General features: G+C 44.4%; 1 protein-coding gene across 2 annotated transcripts in view; it reads left to right on the top strand.

The window, feature by feature from the left end:
• Window positions 1–15,731, top strand: part of LAMA5 (laminin subunit alpha 5) — a 670,647-nt gene that overhangs the window by 423,507 nt on the left and 231,409 nt on the right. For both annotated transcript variants that reach the window (XM_069650738.1, XM_069650737.1), the window contains exons 48-50: window positions 5,244–5,387; window positions 12,237–12,388; window positions 12,466–12,576. In XM_069650738.1, coding sequence (XP_069506839.1) covers window positions 5,244–5,387; window positions 12,237–12,388; window positions 12,466–12,576 — 407 coding nt within the window. The remainder of the gene's footprint in view (window positions 1–5,243; window positions 5,388–12,236; window positions 12,389–12,465; window positions 12,577–15,731) is intronic.

The following is a 15,731-nucleotide window of genomic DNA, read 5'->3' as shown; positions in this document are numbered from 1 at the left end:
AATATGCAGGGAGAGAATGCAGAAGTTGTTCTATAGTTCCTATTAAATACTGCAAACCTGGAAGCTGAAGACAAGTCGACCACTGGAACCGAAACCAAAGAGGATGATGAAGGAAAAACAGCTGAGACGATTTCCAGCGACTGGAGAGTCTCCTGTGTAACCTGAGCCTGCTGTAGCCCTTCCTTCCAATCGACCAGGGGGACTCAGAAAACGACGACCCTGACCAAGAGCCTGGTGAGACCCACTAGACTCAAAAAGACCTGCATTTCGAGCCATCACACGCTTTGCTGCAACCTTGCAGGGCTGCATTACCCCCAATACCGTGGGACCACGAGCAATTGTGCGGTACAGTCTTCTGAATTTCGAATCTCGCTGAAACTTCGTGAGCATCCTTCTGGATCTCCAGAGACACAAATCGAGTCTGAAAAAGTCTCCTCACCAGAGTGCTGGATCCTTGTAACAACGAGAATCTGACCACAACATTCTGTCTTCTGTGCTCCTGTAAAAGGCACCAAATCCACAGAACTGCATCGAGCCATGAGGAAACACCTGCCTAGGGCATTCGCCATTGATCCCTGCTGCAAAGTCCCTAGCAAGGTCCTGTTTTCAGTCACCACAACAAGGAATCCACTGACCAGGTTTTTGGCTGCAGATCCAGAAGTAGTCCTGCAAAAATCGTCAATGCTGAGGTACTGTGACTTGGGTATGTACTTACCTTAAGTCTCGTGAGATTCCTGTGTAGTTGTGTGGTGTTTTCTGTGATGGGGAGGCCTCTCGTCCAGTGCACCCAGTCCCGCTGCTAGAATCCTCCTAGGGTGTCTTCTGTAAAGCCCCTGGACCCTCCACTAACTCTAAAGTAAAATACTCACCTGTTTGAACAGTCTTCCTTAGGAACTCTGACTTTTGCTACTTAAGAACCTATTCTGACAGTCTGTTGGTCACTAGTCCCTAGTGACCCCCCCCCCCCTTCTGCCACCGAGAACACTCCTGCTCCAAGAATAAGGGAAAGACTTTTAAGGGATTGGGCCTTTTGCCTAGAAAAGAGAATAAGTGTTTAAAAGTTACTTGTAAAAGAGTTGGTTGGTAACTAACTCTTACAGTGAACAGTTACAAAAGTTTTTACTTACCTTGAATGTGTGATTCACTATTCTCAAAACTACGTTTAACATAGTTCTTTCCTTAGAAACTGTTTTGCCATTCTAACAGAAAGTAGATGCAAGGGTATATTACTCTCCTGTGATCAGGTTGTGCCTCTTCCCAAAAGTAATGTGTTGGTTTCACCAGATGATTCCTGTTAGGATAATTGTATGAGTGTCCCCCAACTGGGTCTTACTTCCCCCTGACTTGCTGTTAGCCTATCCAGAATAAGTCTGCATTAGGTCTTACCTACCTAGAACTACTTTGAGTCATTCAGTAAAGTGTAACATTGTGTTTTGCTTTCCCTGTGCTGTTTTAGACAGACACAAAAAGATTCTTAGGTTTATACGAGCCCCAAGTTGCTGATAGCTCCTTGAAAAAGTATATGGGTTTTACTTACCTTGCATTAGCTGTGTGCCATCCAAAAAATAAGTGAGTGCCTGCTTATCTCCATCTGTGTTTCACTCATCTCAAAAGCACCTGTAATTGAATATTACATCCTTCGGTTTTACTCACCTAGTATAACTGTGTCTTATCACAAAAGTAGGTTTTAATGTTCCTAGAATAAGTGTTCCTCTATTCACAAAACATATACTGTCCAGTTGACTGTAATTTGTTGTTGAGCGCTTGGTACAACTGGTAGGGTCTACTACCCTTGAATTACTTAATGTAATCTGAAAATAACCATTGGTTTTTACTGCCCAATAATAGGTGTGACATATACTGAATTTGTATGAGAAGGTTTGACTTCCCTACAACTATTTTTAGGTGTTCCACATAAGGTTTATGCTTTGGTCTGTGTACCTTCAAGAATAGTTTTGTGTTTTTATAATTGTAATTAGATATAATGTGATGTATCTGGGCCTACATGTATTTAAATAAACCATTTATTTTTTACAATGCATAGTGTTTCAGTGTTTCTTTGGACCATTTGTGTTACAATTTCATTTGTACTGATTCCACAGCCCTCTCTCCCTCCTAAGATACGCATGGCTGCTGTCTGCTCTACCATGTACTCCGGTGGTACAGCCTTATACTAAGAGTGGAGTCTTGTACTGCCTCAGTTGAATGGTTTTACTAAGCCCTTAGTTGGACTTCAGAAAAATTGTCTTAACAACCTATAACTCTGATTCAGGATTACACAATTATTCTAGGGGAGTTGGACCTTGGGTTGTAATATACACTTACACTTAGTTGTTAGCTCAGTGGAACACAGTCCAAGATCAGTAAACTTTTTATTTTACACTAGTTGAGGATTGCACTATGCATAACAAGGTGAACTATAACTAAAGAACACTTTTCAAGAAAGGCACACAGCTATTCTAGGCAGGTAAAACCTAATGTTGTAATATACTATTTCAGTTTGCTTTTTAGATCAGTTCAACACAGATTAAGACAAGCAATAACTCTTTAATTTGTTTTAGGATGGCACACAGCTAACACACGGTAAGAAAAACCTATACACTTTTCAAAAGGAGCTATTAGCAACCTAGAGGTAAGTATATAACCTAAGGCAGACTTATAGACCTATTCTGGGCAGGCTAACAGCCGGTCAGGGGAAGCAAGACCCAGTTGGGGATACAGAGTTTCTTCACGGCTGGATACAGCTCTGTGGTTTTTGCGCCCTTTTAAGGAGTCAGAAGAAGACTGAATTTGGCTGGTCGGATTCTCGTTGTTTGCAAGGTCCAGCACTGTGGTCAGGGGACTTTTTGGACTCTATTCACGTCTCTGGGTGTCCAGCAGGCTGCAGCCAACATTTCAGCAAGATTCGGTGCTTGGAAGACCATGCACCGCACAATGGCTGGATGTCCCAGGGTATATGGGTATTGCGGTCCGCAAGGTTGCAGCATGACGTGGATTGGCTCAAAATGCAGGTCTTGTACCACCTAGTTGGTCTCACCAGGCTCTGGGTCGGGATTGTCATTATCGGAGTCCCCAGGTTGATTGGAAGGAAGGTTAAGAGCAGGCTCCGGTTACAGGAATCGTTTGGAAATCATCTCAGCTACATTTCCTTCGGCATCCTCTTCGGTTTTGGTTCCAGTGTTCGACTACCTCTTCAGTTTCCAGGATCGGACTTCTATACAGGAACCCAGCCAATACAACTGCCACACAACATTCAAACTTCGGGGTTGGGGGGGGGGGGGGTTTGGCAGTCCTTTCAGGACAGGCAGCCGCCCAGTTTTAACTGGATTCTTGCAGTCAGGCTGGAAGACAAATTGCTGGAGAATGTTGGACTCCCCCCTCGCTTCCTGCCTTCACAGACACTCTGGAGCCAGGGCGTGCAATCCAGATGTCAGGGGAAGGAACAAGGAACACTGAAATGGCGAAAAAAGAAGACTGGGGCTGTGAAAACAGGCTGCGGTAAAGATCCACCAAATTATTAAAAAGGTTCACTGCCACAGCTATTAAATGTCGGTTTGTCCTTGTAACATAAATGTTGCATTTAGAATTGGAAGGGGGATACCAAAGGTCCTTTCTACCATTGGGAACTGTAGTCCTCACTAGGCTAGCCAGAGAAAGTGAAAAGGGGAGCCCCAAGGGCAACCCAGCAACAACAGGCAATATGTGTCAAAAGTTGTCAGAGGCTAACATTAAAAAGACATTATGGAGTGTCTTAAAAAAATGACACATAAAAAGGGCAAAAAACTCTGTGTGTGTGGCAAAAGGTTCCCACTCACTAAGGTGTAAGGAAAAATAATCCACTAGTTAAGCAAAAGTTCTAAGGTTGACACAGGTCAGAACAGCCAGGCGGGGGGGGCGCGGGGGGGGATAATGGGTTATGTTATATATACAGAGGCAAATAATTATTTAGAAAGGTAAGTACTATTATAAACAATAAACACAGTATAAAACCAATGCAATACTTCTGGTAAGTAAACAACGGTGTAAGAGACTTGGAGAATGGTAGTATGCAATTTAACGGTAAAGCCACTTTGTAGTAACTTTTTAGAAGAGTACACACAGTTCAAGCAATAACTTGGCAATTACTTTTCAAAAGGGCAGTATGCAATTCAAAGGTGAGTAATCACTTTGTAATACACTAACACAAGGTAAGTTACTTAACAATCTTTTCATACAGTCTAGGCTTTAGGTGTACTTCCCTATCTAGCTGAGTCTTTCAGGGTCAGATTGGAGGTCAGAAAGGCACGCATAAGCTGTAGAAGAGTTCCTGTGGATGTCTTCTGTAGCAAGGTAAGTAATAGTTTTTGTGGGCAGTTTTGTGCATTGTGCATCCCCCATATATAGCCTACGATGCCACTGTCCCAGAGTCTAGGGAGGGTGGGGTCCATAGCCCCTAGTCCCACTGCACTGGTTGACCTCATCTCCAAGCAGGGGATATTGTTGTACTCGCCAAGCTATTCTTCTAGAACATTAGGACTTTTCTTAACTGGCATCGGAATGACTACCTAAGCTTCTTTTGATGTAAATGCCTTATAATTATTATGCATATTGTTTTGCATTGTTGCTTTATAATTGTAATTCTGAAGTGTTGTCTAGCCCCACCTATTTGGGGCTACACATTGTGTACATATATGTTTAGGTAATTGAGTGTGCAAGTAGCCTTGATTTATACCTATATACGCTTTGGCCTAATAAATAGTATATTTGTTTCTGATGTTTGTTAATCTGCTTAGAATCACATGCTGTGCATAGGTCCGACATCCAGTGGTCACTGCGGAGTATTGCATTTTGTTTTTCGTAGTCGAAAAAGGGGACGTCGACAAGGCGTGTCTGAAACACTATCCCTAGCTTCAGTGCCTGTTCATACTTTACAGTCTGTGCTAATTGGACCTTCATACCAAACCCCTGTTCTCCTAAGTCTAAGCCTTACTGCTCAGCCTACACTACACAGAGACCGTTTGGTTACACGAAGTGTGAAAAGCCCTGGTTTAGCAATGAGGTTGGCATTTCAGAAACACACAACTACTGGTTCTGAAAATCCCTTCAAACAAGAACTTCCCACAAGGCCCACAATTCTCCTCCCAGAACCCCTCACAGATTTCCCAGCGATGAAAGTACCATGCATGGCATGTATTTTCTCCCAAAGCATAATTAACACTGTTTATCTGAATTTGATGGAAATCTGCTTTCTTTCCTATCTGCAGAGTGTCTGTGCAAGGGAGGCTCATGCGACCCCCGCACTGGGGAGTGCAGGTGCACAGAAGGGCTAAAGGGGAAGCAGTGTGATACCTGCATCCAGCAACATGCCATCCCAGTTTCCCATGGACCTGATCTCGTGAAGTGTGAACGTAAGTAATCCTGAGTCCTGGCCTTCTCTCTTCTCTGAGCTCTACAGGGTTTAGAATGTAGAACTGCCTCCCAGTTCGCATCTCAAATTCCAAAGCTTGGTGATAGCTACTCTAAAAATATTCATTTGTAACTCAACACTTCAGCAGCATAGTACTGAATGATGCTTTCTAGGTAAAGAACAGAGTTGTTTTTTGAAGACACATCCTAGTCATGCGTAATAAGACGACTCTTAGTTTTCGGAATTCTAGGGCCAATGTTTTTGCCCCTCAGCTTCTTTTTCTCTATTGTATTGAATGACTGACATTTTTGATGGCAGGAGAGGGACTGTTCCTGAAGTCCCCCTACCATCGCAACCCTTTTTACCGAACCTATGGTATATGGTATTGGGTCAACCCAGAGAAACTCGGTACCAGGGGTGCCTTTTAAAAACCCCATGTACACCACAGTGTGATTATATCACCCTACATTAGTTTTAGGGAGGCCGTTGGTTGTAGCTGTACTTTAGCCTTGACTTCACCTGGGGTGGAAGCTAATTCACCACATTGGTGGCTAATGTACCCATTTGGTAGCCATTGGGGCACCAATGCGTTTTCTAAAATATTGCTCTCTGCTAGTTTGCCTCCCTTTGTTCATGGCAACCACAAGGTGGGCTTAAATGGCGGTTTTGACCATGTAGGATCTTTGGGTCGACAATAGCCGTCTCCATGTGACTTTTAACCAGTTTTGGCCAGTCCTTTAGCGCTCCCTTTCTCTTCCTGTCAAGGTGGTTAGGCAGAGTGGCAGTCCTAAACCCCAACCAGAGTGGTTGGTCCTCTGACTATTTGCCACTTGCCCGCTCTAGTGATTGGTGAGCTGGTCTTTTGTGAGCTCTGTTTGATAGTAGTAATTCCTCTCTAAATGTCCTGTTCCCTTCCTTGGAGGAAGCAGGTCTGCTGACCTTCTTAATGAGATTTTCCAGTGGATGTTGCTTTTTATATCATTTACTTGGCCATATCAGCTAGGTATATCCCGGTTTGGGTTTTTTGCCTCTGGCGGGGGCCAGCCTCGGCTTCCTCAAGTCTCCTGCTGACTCCACACATGTGCTGAGTCGAGCCCTCCACATTGGAATCATTGTCTGGCAGTTAACAGCCACCACCCGCCCCATGCCAAAAGTATCTCTGCTTAGCTGTAGATCGTTGTTGCTGTTCTGAAGGGGGTTGAGGCCTCAACGCCTGCCAGATCTTCAGAATGGGATGGGGATGCCTCCAGCCATGATCACCGCCCTGGAATAGTTTGCTGCTGTGCTGCCTTCATTCGATTTCAACCTAGCCACCAGGAGCCTTTTTCGCGGGTTCCCACGTCTTCCTCATTGAGTGTTTGACATCCAGCGTGAAGGTTGATGGTAAGGCAGAATTCTTTTTTGGGGATTCTGCAGTCTCATTTTATGGGACCCTATACTCTTTTACCAGGTAAGCAATCAGTGTTGGATAACTAATATGTAGCGGATAAATACCAAATTAAACTTTAAGGTGCAACATACTACACCTTAAGTCCTTCCCTAGCTAGAAAAGAGCGGGGGGGCCTAGTGCCCTAGAGTCACAGGTACCAATTAAGTTCTCTTCAGAACAAGTGTTTGGCAAAGGCAAGAGACAGTTTGTAAGGCTCTCAAAGTTAATAAGTAATTGAAGAAAAGTTCTTAGCAGACCCTCTCCCAGTCCAACCACCTTGGGTAAAGCACAGGGGAGGATCCATGCCCAGTACCCCAAGGGATAAGGGACGACTTCTTCCCTTGGTTTAGTTGGGCCAACTAACCTCGAGACTAACTCATTGGACCACCTTCACTGATTGGCTGTACGTCGCTGCTGCAAGAAACGAGTGGCAGGGGTAGAGAAATCCATAGTCCAGTGCAACGTCTGCAATCCAGCCATAAGCTCCCGGAGATTCCCCAGGACCCTCCAGAAGCAGGACAACCAGAGCTTGAGTCCCCTCACCAGAGTGCAGGACTCGAGGAGTGAAGGAAGCCCAACTGGTATCCAAGATCCGCGGTGGTGCTGTTTACCGCACGCTGACACCGCGAAGTCCCACTGATCCTTAACGACCCTGAAGCTGCTGACTACCTCCAAATTGCTGCCGCAGGAGTCCTCCAGACTGCCTCCCTATTGTCCCCACGACTGAGGCTCAGGAACCCAGGATCTGCATCACTGCAACAGGAAAGAATCCAGCTGGACCACTCTTCTTCAAACCAGAGGTACTCTTTAGACTTTGGGTACTTGGCTCAGTGTCATTTTGAGCTGTGCTTTTCTCATTTGAGACTTGGATTGGCTTACCTTGGAGTTGATTCCAACTCTGCCTTTCACAAGTGTAACAGCTTGTGACCCTACAAGTGATTTCTACAAAACTATCTAACTTTGTGCAAGAATTTTAGTATCTAAGAAGTGACTCTGCTCCATAGACTGTCCTCCAATTGACTTTGTCTGCCCTGCCTGCTCAGTCACACTACCAACTTGTGTAGTACAGGCCTATACCAAAAGGTGGGTTACCTAATACTGTCCTGTCCTGCCTGCTCAGTCACACTACCACACACTACCACATTACCTAATACTGTCCTGCCTGCTCAGTCACACTACCAACTTGTGTAGTACAGGCCTATACCAAAAGGTGGGTTACCTAATACCAAGCAGATACGTGTTGTGTAGTCTCACAGAGTGTTACTGTACTGGAGAATTCTCAGAAATGTGCGAATTCCCTTCTACCTTAGAGACCCCTGCTCTTTTGCTGGACTTTAGGACTTTTAATTTTCATCCTGGAGAGAGTGGGACTTTTTTGCCACTCTCTCGTATTTTTCTTTAATTTGAGCACTGTTTCTTTTGGTTTTGGAGTCTGACAAACTGCCTAGGTATCATCTTTTTACATTGTGACACACAGCGCCTTCAGTGCAGTTTCACAGGGAGTCTTAGATTTCCTAAAGGTTTAAATATCTTTTCTTGGTTAATCTACTGTTTCCAAGAACAGTGAAGTGAAATTGACTTTACTTACATTTGTAATTTTCTAGACCAAGCACACACTGTCTTGCAATACGGCGCTGGAGGGGTTACTTAGTATCCCCTTAGTTTCTCATATAACATTTTTGTTACCCTTTCTACAATTAATGGCTGGTGGCAGTGGTTTACTTTTTACTACCATTGAGTGTTTCTACCGCTGGCTGCAATTGCAGCTGCAGTAAAGCACCCATGGGTGCCCATTTTGTCAAAATGGCCCTGGTCTTCTCTTTTTTTTGCCTTTTCTTGTTGGAAAGGCCCTTGAGATTTACTATGCGCGCCAAACCAGGTTTTGTCCCTTTGTTCATTTTGTCTTTGGCGGGGCTCACTAGTGACGCCTGCCTCTGGCTCCAGCGTGTCTGGCAGGGCAGAAGGTGAGGGAGGTGCCGGAAACTCACTGCGCTTAATACCCTTAGTTACAGGAATGTACCCAAAGGTGATTGGCTGGCTGGCTGGCTGTCCTCAGAGGACAGCCAGCCTGCTATGTGAGTGACAGCTAGGCTGCAAATGAATGGAAGAAACCTGCAACCCATGCACCCTACTACACCTTCCTCTCTCAACTGACCTGTACTGCGATCCCCAAGGGCGTTCAACCTACCAGCACTTTGAGGTCCTAGCAATGATATATAGAGCGCTATATAAATGCCAAATAACATAACATAAAAGGTGAGGTCTTTTAGACAGAAGGCAGAGTCAACCACTGGATGAAGGAATCCGAAGAAGAACCTAGAAGAGACGCTTGCTGCAGCTCCTGCACCATTGGTTTGCCCTTTGAAGCCTTGCTGCAGTCCTGAAACTCCGAATTCGCCTCGACTAGGGAAGCCCTGCAAAGGACGACTTCTCCCCATGGGTTGGTGGGACCAATCGACCCGAAGACTTACTCATCTGGAAATCCTCTCTGAGCTGGCTGTACTTCCATTGCTGCTGCAGGAACTGATTGCGAGGCAGAGGAACACCAGAATCGAGTGCATCGTCTTTAGGTCGGACCCGAGCTCCAGGAAGATCCTCCGGACTCACATAAAGCAGGACTGACCAAGCCTACGCCACCTCAACAGAGTGCTGGACCCCAGATGCGAGGAAAGCCCACAGGGTATTCGAGAACTGCAGTGGTGCTATTCGTGAGAAGCTGAAACCGCAAAGTGCTGCTGATCTGAAGTTTCTCCATTGCTGCCGCCGACCTTCGAATCGTGGTGCAGGAGTCCCAGACGTCCTTCCCCTTGTCTCTGACTGTGGCCCAGGAACAGGATCTGGAGGACCTACAAAAGGAACAGAAGCCAGCTGGAACCAATTTCTTTAGACCTAAGGTACTGTGAACTAAGGGGGACTTACCTCTTGTCGTGTAGCCTTGCTAGCTCTCAGTTGAGACTTGTCTTGGCTGCCTTTTGCAGAGTTGAGTGCAGCTTTGCCCTACACAAGCCTCCCAGCTTGTGGCCCAACAGCGATTTCATTTTCTGCAAAAACATTGCAAGACTTTTTACTTAACTTCAAAAAGTGCTTCAGCTCCCCTAGTCTTTGCATAAGTGACATTGGCTGTCCTGGCTCCCTGAAAGACTCTTCTGACCTCTGACTTTGTGCTTTAACTATCCCTCCAAAAAGTCATACATTCTTTACTTGTATAGCTGGGAAAGGGTTAATCTACATTGCATTGGGGGGTTCAAAAGTACTTAGCTGCTTAAGAATATTTGTTAAACATTGTTTTCTTCCCTAACCTTTTCCTTTTGACACCAAACCCAGTATTGCTCTAAATGTACAAGTGATATATCAATATCCAGTGTCCTAGTTATTTATGTCACCTCAGAAGTGTCTGTGTGGCATCCCAAATGGCTATCTGCTCATTTATTGAAACCGAGTGTATTTGTGAAGTATATTTAAGTGTTACATATTTGCTCCATTCTAAAGAAGCCTTATTCAGACTGACTGTTAAATTAATATATAATTGTTTAATCAAGAAACCTTGAGTGTAAGTGTTATTTGGATACTTGTCACTGTGAAACTCTATGTTGCAACCCTACAGCTCACATTGAGCACCCAGGCTTATCTCAAGAGGGGTCAGTCACTCTACCAACTTGTGTAGTCTACCAACCAAGAGGACACGGCTGGTGCAGTCTTCCACAGGGTACTGCATACAATCTTGCCTAACGGTTACTACACCAATTCTTACCTAACATGTGCCATCCTAAAACATGTTAGAGTTATTGCTTATCTCAATCTGTGTTCCTGAAAAGTGTTCCTTGAGGTGTAGCTGACCTTGGTCTGCCTGGAGCATCCAAAATTAGTGTAAAGAGTTCTTGCTTATCTTAGCCTGGGTTTCACTGAGCTGAAAAGCAGCTGTAATTGTATATTACACAAGAAGGACTTGCTCACCTATTATAACTGTGTCATCACAAAAGTAGTAGAGGTATATACTGTTCTTTGAATCTGTGTTCCACTATTCAGAAAAGTATATTTGCAAGTTGGTTGACTGTGATTTCTTTGAGTATCTGCATAACTGACCGGGTCTACTACCATTGTATTTCTGAAAGTAATCAAAGTAATCTATATTCTTACCCCCCTAGAAGTACTATTAGGTGCTCTGATTAAGGTCTGTGCTTTGATCTGTGTATTTAAAGCATAGTGTTGTGTTTTTATAGTTTTACAAAGGTAGCGGGCGCCCCTCTCTCGCAAGAACAGACATGATAACCTGTTCAGTGGTTATTAACCACTTGAGAGTTCGCAGCCACTGCTTTTACTCACTGTGCCTTTCACAGATGGGAAATATCCATTTGCATATCAGTCTTTGTCCTGCCCAGGGGCAGTCCAGCACCGAAATACAATGGCAACTCCAATCTGAACGAGAGTACCACCAGCAACCCCATACACGTGTTTCACCCTTGTTGGGGATCATCAGTGAGGTGAAGCTGATGCCTCTCTAAGCACAGTGAGAGGGAGACCACGTCTGGTTGCCCCCGGGAGACCTAGGGTTACCAATCCCAGGTTCCTTAAAAAATAGTTTTACAAAGGTAGCGGGCGCCCCTCTCTCGCAAGAACAGACATGATAACCTGTTCAGTGGTTATTAACCACTTGAGAGTTCGCAGCCACTGCTTTTACTCACTGTGCCTTTCACAGATGGGAAATATCCATTTGCATATCAGTCTTTGTCCTGCCCAGGGGCAGTCCAGCACCGAAATACAATGGCAACTCCAATCTGAACGAGAGTACCACCAGCAACCCCATACACGTGTTGTGTTTTTATAATGTGTTTATATGCTTTGATAGAACTTACTTACCCAAGAATCTGTTGGTCTGCTTGTATGTAAAATAAACCCTTTATTTTTACAATGCATAGTGTGTCTGTATTATACATATGGTCCAAAGAAACACTATTTCTTTGTACTGATTCTACAGCCCTCACTCCCTCCTAAGATAAGCCTGACTGCTCGGTCTATGCTACCATGAAAATGGGTGGTACAGCCTATACCAAGAGTGGTGTCGTGTACTGTCTTAGTTGAATGGTTTTACTAAGCCCTTAGTTGGACTTCAGAAAAACTGTCCCAACACTCATAACAGGCGAGACTCTGCAGTCGTTCCTAGAAAGCACACAGAAAGCACACAGAAAGCGATAAACCTATTAAACACTCTAGGTTTTGCCAAGTTTAGTCCATATACATTAGAAGTCCAACCCTAAGATGTAGTGTCGAGAAATCACAGGTTCCAACACAGTTACTCACAGGTATGGGTTCTCGAAACTGATGCAATGGGCTTGTGGTGACGATTCTATGTTATGGGGAACTTTGTGTTGGCTTCCTTCACCTACATATGCTAACTATGTAACCTTTCCTTCCTATCAACAGCTTGTGACAGCTGTGTTTTGGTTCTCCTGCAAGATCTGCACAGGATGGGTGACCTGTACCCCTTGATACGGGACCAGCTGGGCAACCTCAGTGCCAGCTCGATTGCCTGGGCCCGACTGGGAGGCCTGAACAGTTCCATTGAAAATTCTACGGTATGTGCTTTAGGGAGATGCTATTCTTGAAAATGTACATCACGCCTCTAGCTCAACATTGTCATTCTCTTTGCCAGGGCCTCCTGCTTCAGTACAAAGACCTGATCAATGCCGCCAGGGAGGAGACCAACGAGCTCAAAAACCAGACTGGGATCTTGACCCAAGACATTGATGCCATGCAGCAGCGGGTGAGTCGCATCCTACAGTGCTGGCCTCCTGTTTTTGCCACATCAACTCATCAGAGTTTCGAAGAATATGTTGGTCATTTCCACTTTCTCCCAAGCCAACTTTGTTACAAAGTTAAGCGTTTCTGATTAAAACAGTGTAGTTGTTCGGCCAGGCTTGGACAAATATTGTATATCCTCTCAGTCTTCCATTTAGAATCCTGCTGACCCCTTGGTTTCCTCCATCTAATTTTACTGCCAAAAATGAGTGCTGTAAAATTATATATTCTACACAGCCCAACCCCCACATCCATCCATTTCTAAACTAATCTAGAATCATGAAGCAGCAGTTTTGTCTGCATCTTCCTTCTAGAAGAACAGGAGCCAACATGAAGCAGGTTCAAAAGATTAACCAATATTACCCAAGGATAAGCCCTGCTCCTGCCATACAAATAAAAAAAGATGTTAACTGTTGGGGAGATTTATCATGTTTATGATTCATCCCCTCTCCTAGTGAGACCTCCAGCACTTTCTGCTGGACTTCTGGAACTTTTTCTTTAATCGTGAATGAGTGGAGCCTTTTTCCACTCATTCATTCTTATGGTCTGTCTTTTGGAACTCTCTTCTGTTTTACCTGTCCTATGGAGTCTACTTCCCTCTATCTCTTTAAGGCATCTGTATTTTACTATTGCAGCACACGGCTCTCGTTATGGGCAGTGTTGCTGGGAACCCTTTGGCTTATCCTTTTGAGATTATTTTGTTTATCCGGGAGTAACTACAGTTCTTAAAGACTAAAGTTTCTTAAACTTTATATTCTGAGAGATTGACACACCCCACCTTATGTGGAGTGCAAGGGGATGCCTAGTACCCCCCTTCCTCTGCTTCTGTGACGTTTTAGTCACAAGACAGCCTTCTAGTTAAGGCTGGTGGCAGTGGACGTGTTCTACCGACTATTGTGCTTTTTTTTTTTACCGCAGACTGTATTCACAGTCCCGGTTGTGCACAATAGGGGCACCTAAGTACTAACATGTGGGCTTCTTTCTATTTTTTGTGCCATTTATAGCATGGTTGTTCTTTGTTAGCCCTTTTCTACCATTCTGGGAGGGGGGGTATTTTATTTTGCCTCTGGCGGGAACCCTCCGGTGTCCCTGCCTAGGCTCCAGTGTGTCTGGGCAGGCAGGAAATTAGTGAGGAGTTTTTCACTCCCCTACTCTGTCTGCCTGAGGCCTGAATGGAACCAGCTCCCACTGGGGGTCTGACTGTCCTGATTGGCCACCCGTTTCTGTAAACTGCTGAGATTAGAGGAGTCTGCTGAAACTGAATAAAAGGTGAGGTTCCTGAGGTGAAAGGCAAGTCGACCACTGGAAGCAAAAGCAACCGAAGAAGAAGACGACCAGAGACGCATGCAGACCCTTTGCAACACTGTGAAGCGACCACTGCTGTCCTGACAGTTTTCTGTGTGACAGAGGAACTCTAAGAGGCAGAATCCTTCCCTTTGACTGATGGGAACAACCAGTCCCAAGACTAACTTTAATCTGAGCCATCTCCCGAGGTCCTGTGTCTTTCCAGAGCTGCGGAACCCCAATACCAGGAGACCTTCGACTCAATTGAAGTGCATCATTGTGGGAAAGCTGAATCTGTTAGTCTTTGCTGAGCTCCAGGTGAACCTCCAGAGACAGAGGTCTTACAATCACAGTAGTTGAAGTAGACACTTACACTCAAGGTTTCTTGGTGAAACATTTATTTATTTATTATGCAATCATTTAGAAAGCATTCACTAGGAGGCAACTAAATATTAAACACAAACATCAATAACAAACCAATGAGTTTCTGAACAAATTAGGCTCCCCTGAAATAGGAGCAAAATGGTATTTCAGTTACTTTCAATGGGAGTAAAAAGGCACAAGTTAATAGACTAGATCACAAATACTTTCTTAGGCAGTGCAAATAGTTTCATTTCACTAGAGGACTCAATTCAGTTCAATATGCCTAGGCGGGCCTTGCTGAACGAGCTACCACAAACTGTGTAGTACAGACTTATACCAAAGGTTGGTTTTGCTTACACCTGTAGTCCTAATTGTATGTGGTGGTCCCAGAGGGTACTGCATGCAATTCTGCTTAACACTGGTGGCAAGCGGTGAGGATAAAGTATAGTTGTTACATTGAGTGTGCTGCTCTTACTTTTGTTCAAATAACCTTCACAAGGCTAAGCACGACTAGAAAAACTATTGTTTTATAAATGCCAAATATGGATAACTTCAAACAGGAACCCCTGATAATTCTAACAGTAGATCAACCGAAAGTTATGTGTACAGTCAGGTATCTCTCTGTTAACGGTAAGAAAAATTAATTGCTTGAGAAAATGTTGAATCATCAAAGACTGGGAGGTAGAGCTATAACCCCTATCCCCTCAGCAAATGTGGATAGTGTTGATGAGGATGATAATGATTCAGAGCCTAACTCTAATGTTATTGATGAGCTAGAAGAGTCAAGAGTCTCAGGATGTGAGCCCCACCGCACCTCTACCTGCTTTAGGCCCTCAAGCTAAAGCCACAGGGACCCTACCAGGTCCAGTACTGAGTCCAGAATTTGTCTCTCTTGCAAAAATGAGACTTGAGTTAGAGTTCAAAAGGCTCCAAACGCAAACTGAAAGTAACCATCAAGAAATCAAACTCCGAGAAATGGGAATGCATCATGCTCTTGAAATGAAGAAATTGTCTCTTGAAAATGGTTCTATCCCAGAGTCTTCTAGGTCTTCCAGTCCTAAGAGGCCTTGCATGCCTAAAGAAGCTGTGAGTATGTATGAGGTAAGACTTGATATTTTGGATTGGTTGGCTGCTTTTGAATATAAGTATGGGATTCAGGGTTTCACAGGGAATCAGTTGATTCCTTGGCTTTTGTCCAGGCTCCCCCAGGTTGCAACTGATGCTGTAATGGAGGTTGGGGAACTTGAAAGATTGGAGTAGGAAAATGTCTATCTAGCTTTGATGGCTAGATTTGGGAAAACTCCTTCCCTGTACCTTAAGAGGTTTAGGACCCTCAAAAAGCATGATGGCACCCTTTGGGCTACCTGGGCGTGTGAATGTTTGAAGAACTTAGATGGTTGGATAAAGGGTTACAGAGTTAACACTTTTGAAGGAATGAGAAATCTATTTTTGTTAGCTCAGGAGAACCGGCAT

The sequence above is a fragment of the Ambystoma mexicanum genome, chromosome 3p (assembly GCF_040938575.1).
Source record: "Ambystoma mexicanum isolate Mex_15411 chromosome 3p, UKY_AmexF1_1, whole genome shotgun sequence".
In the NCBI taxonomy this organism is placed as follows: domain Eukaryota; kingdom Metazoa; phylum Chordata; class Amphibia; order Caudata; family Ambystomatidae; genus Ambystoma; species Ambystoma mexicanum.
This window is presented reverse-complemented; position numbering and strand designations above follow the sequence as displayed.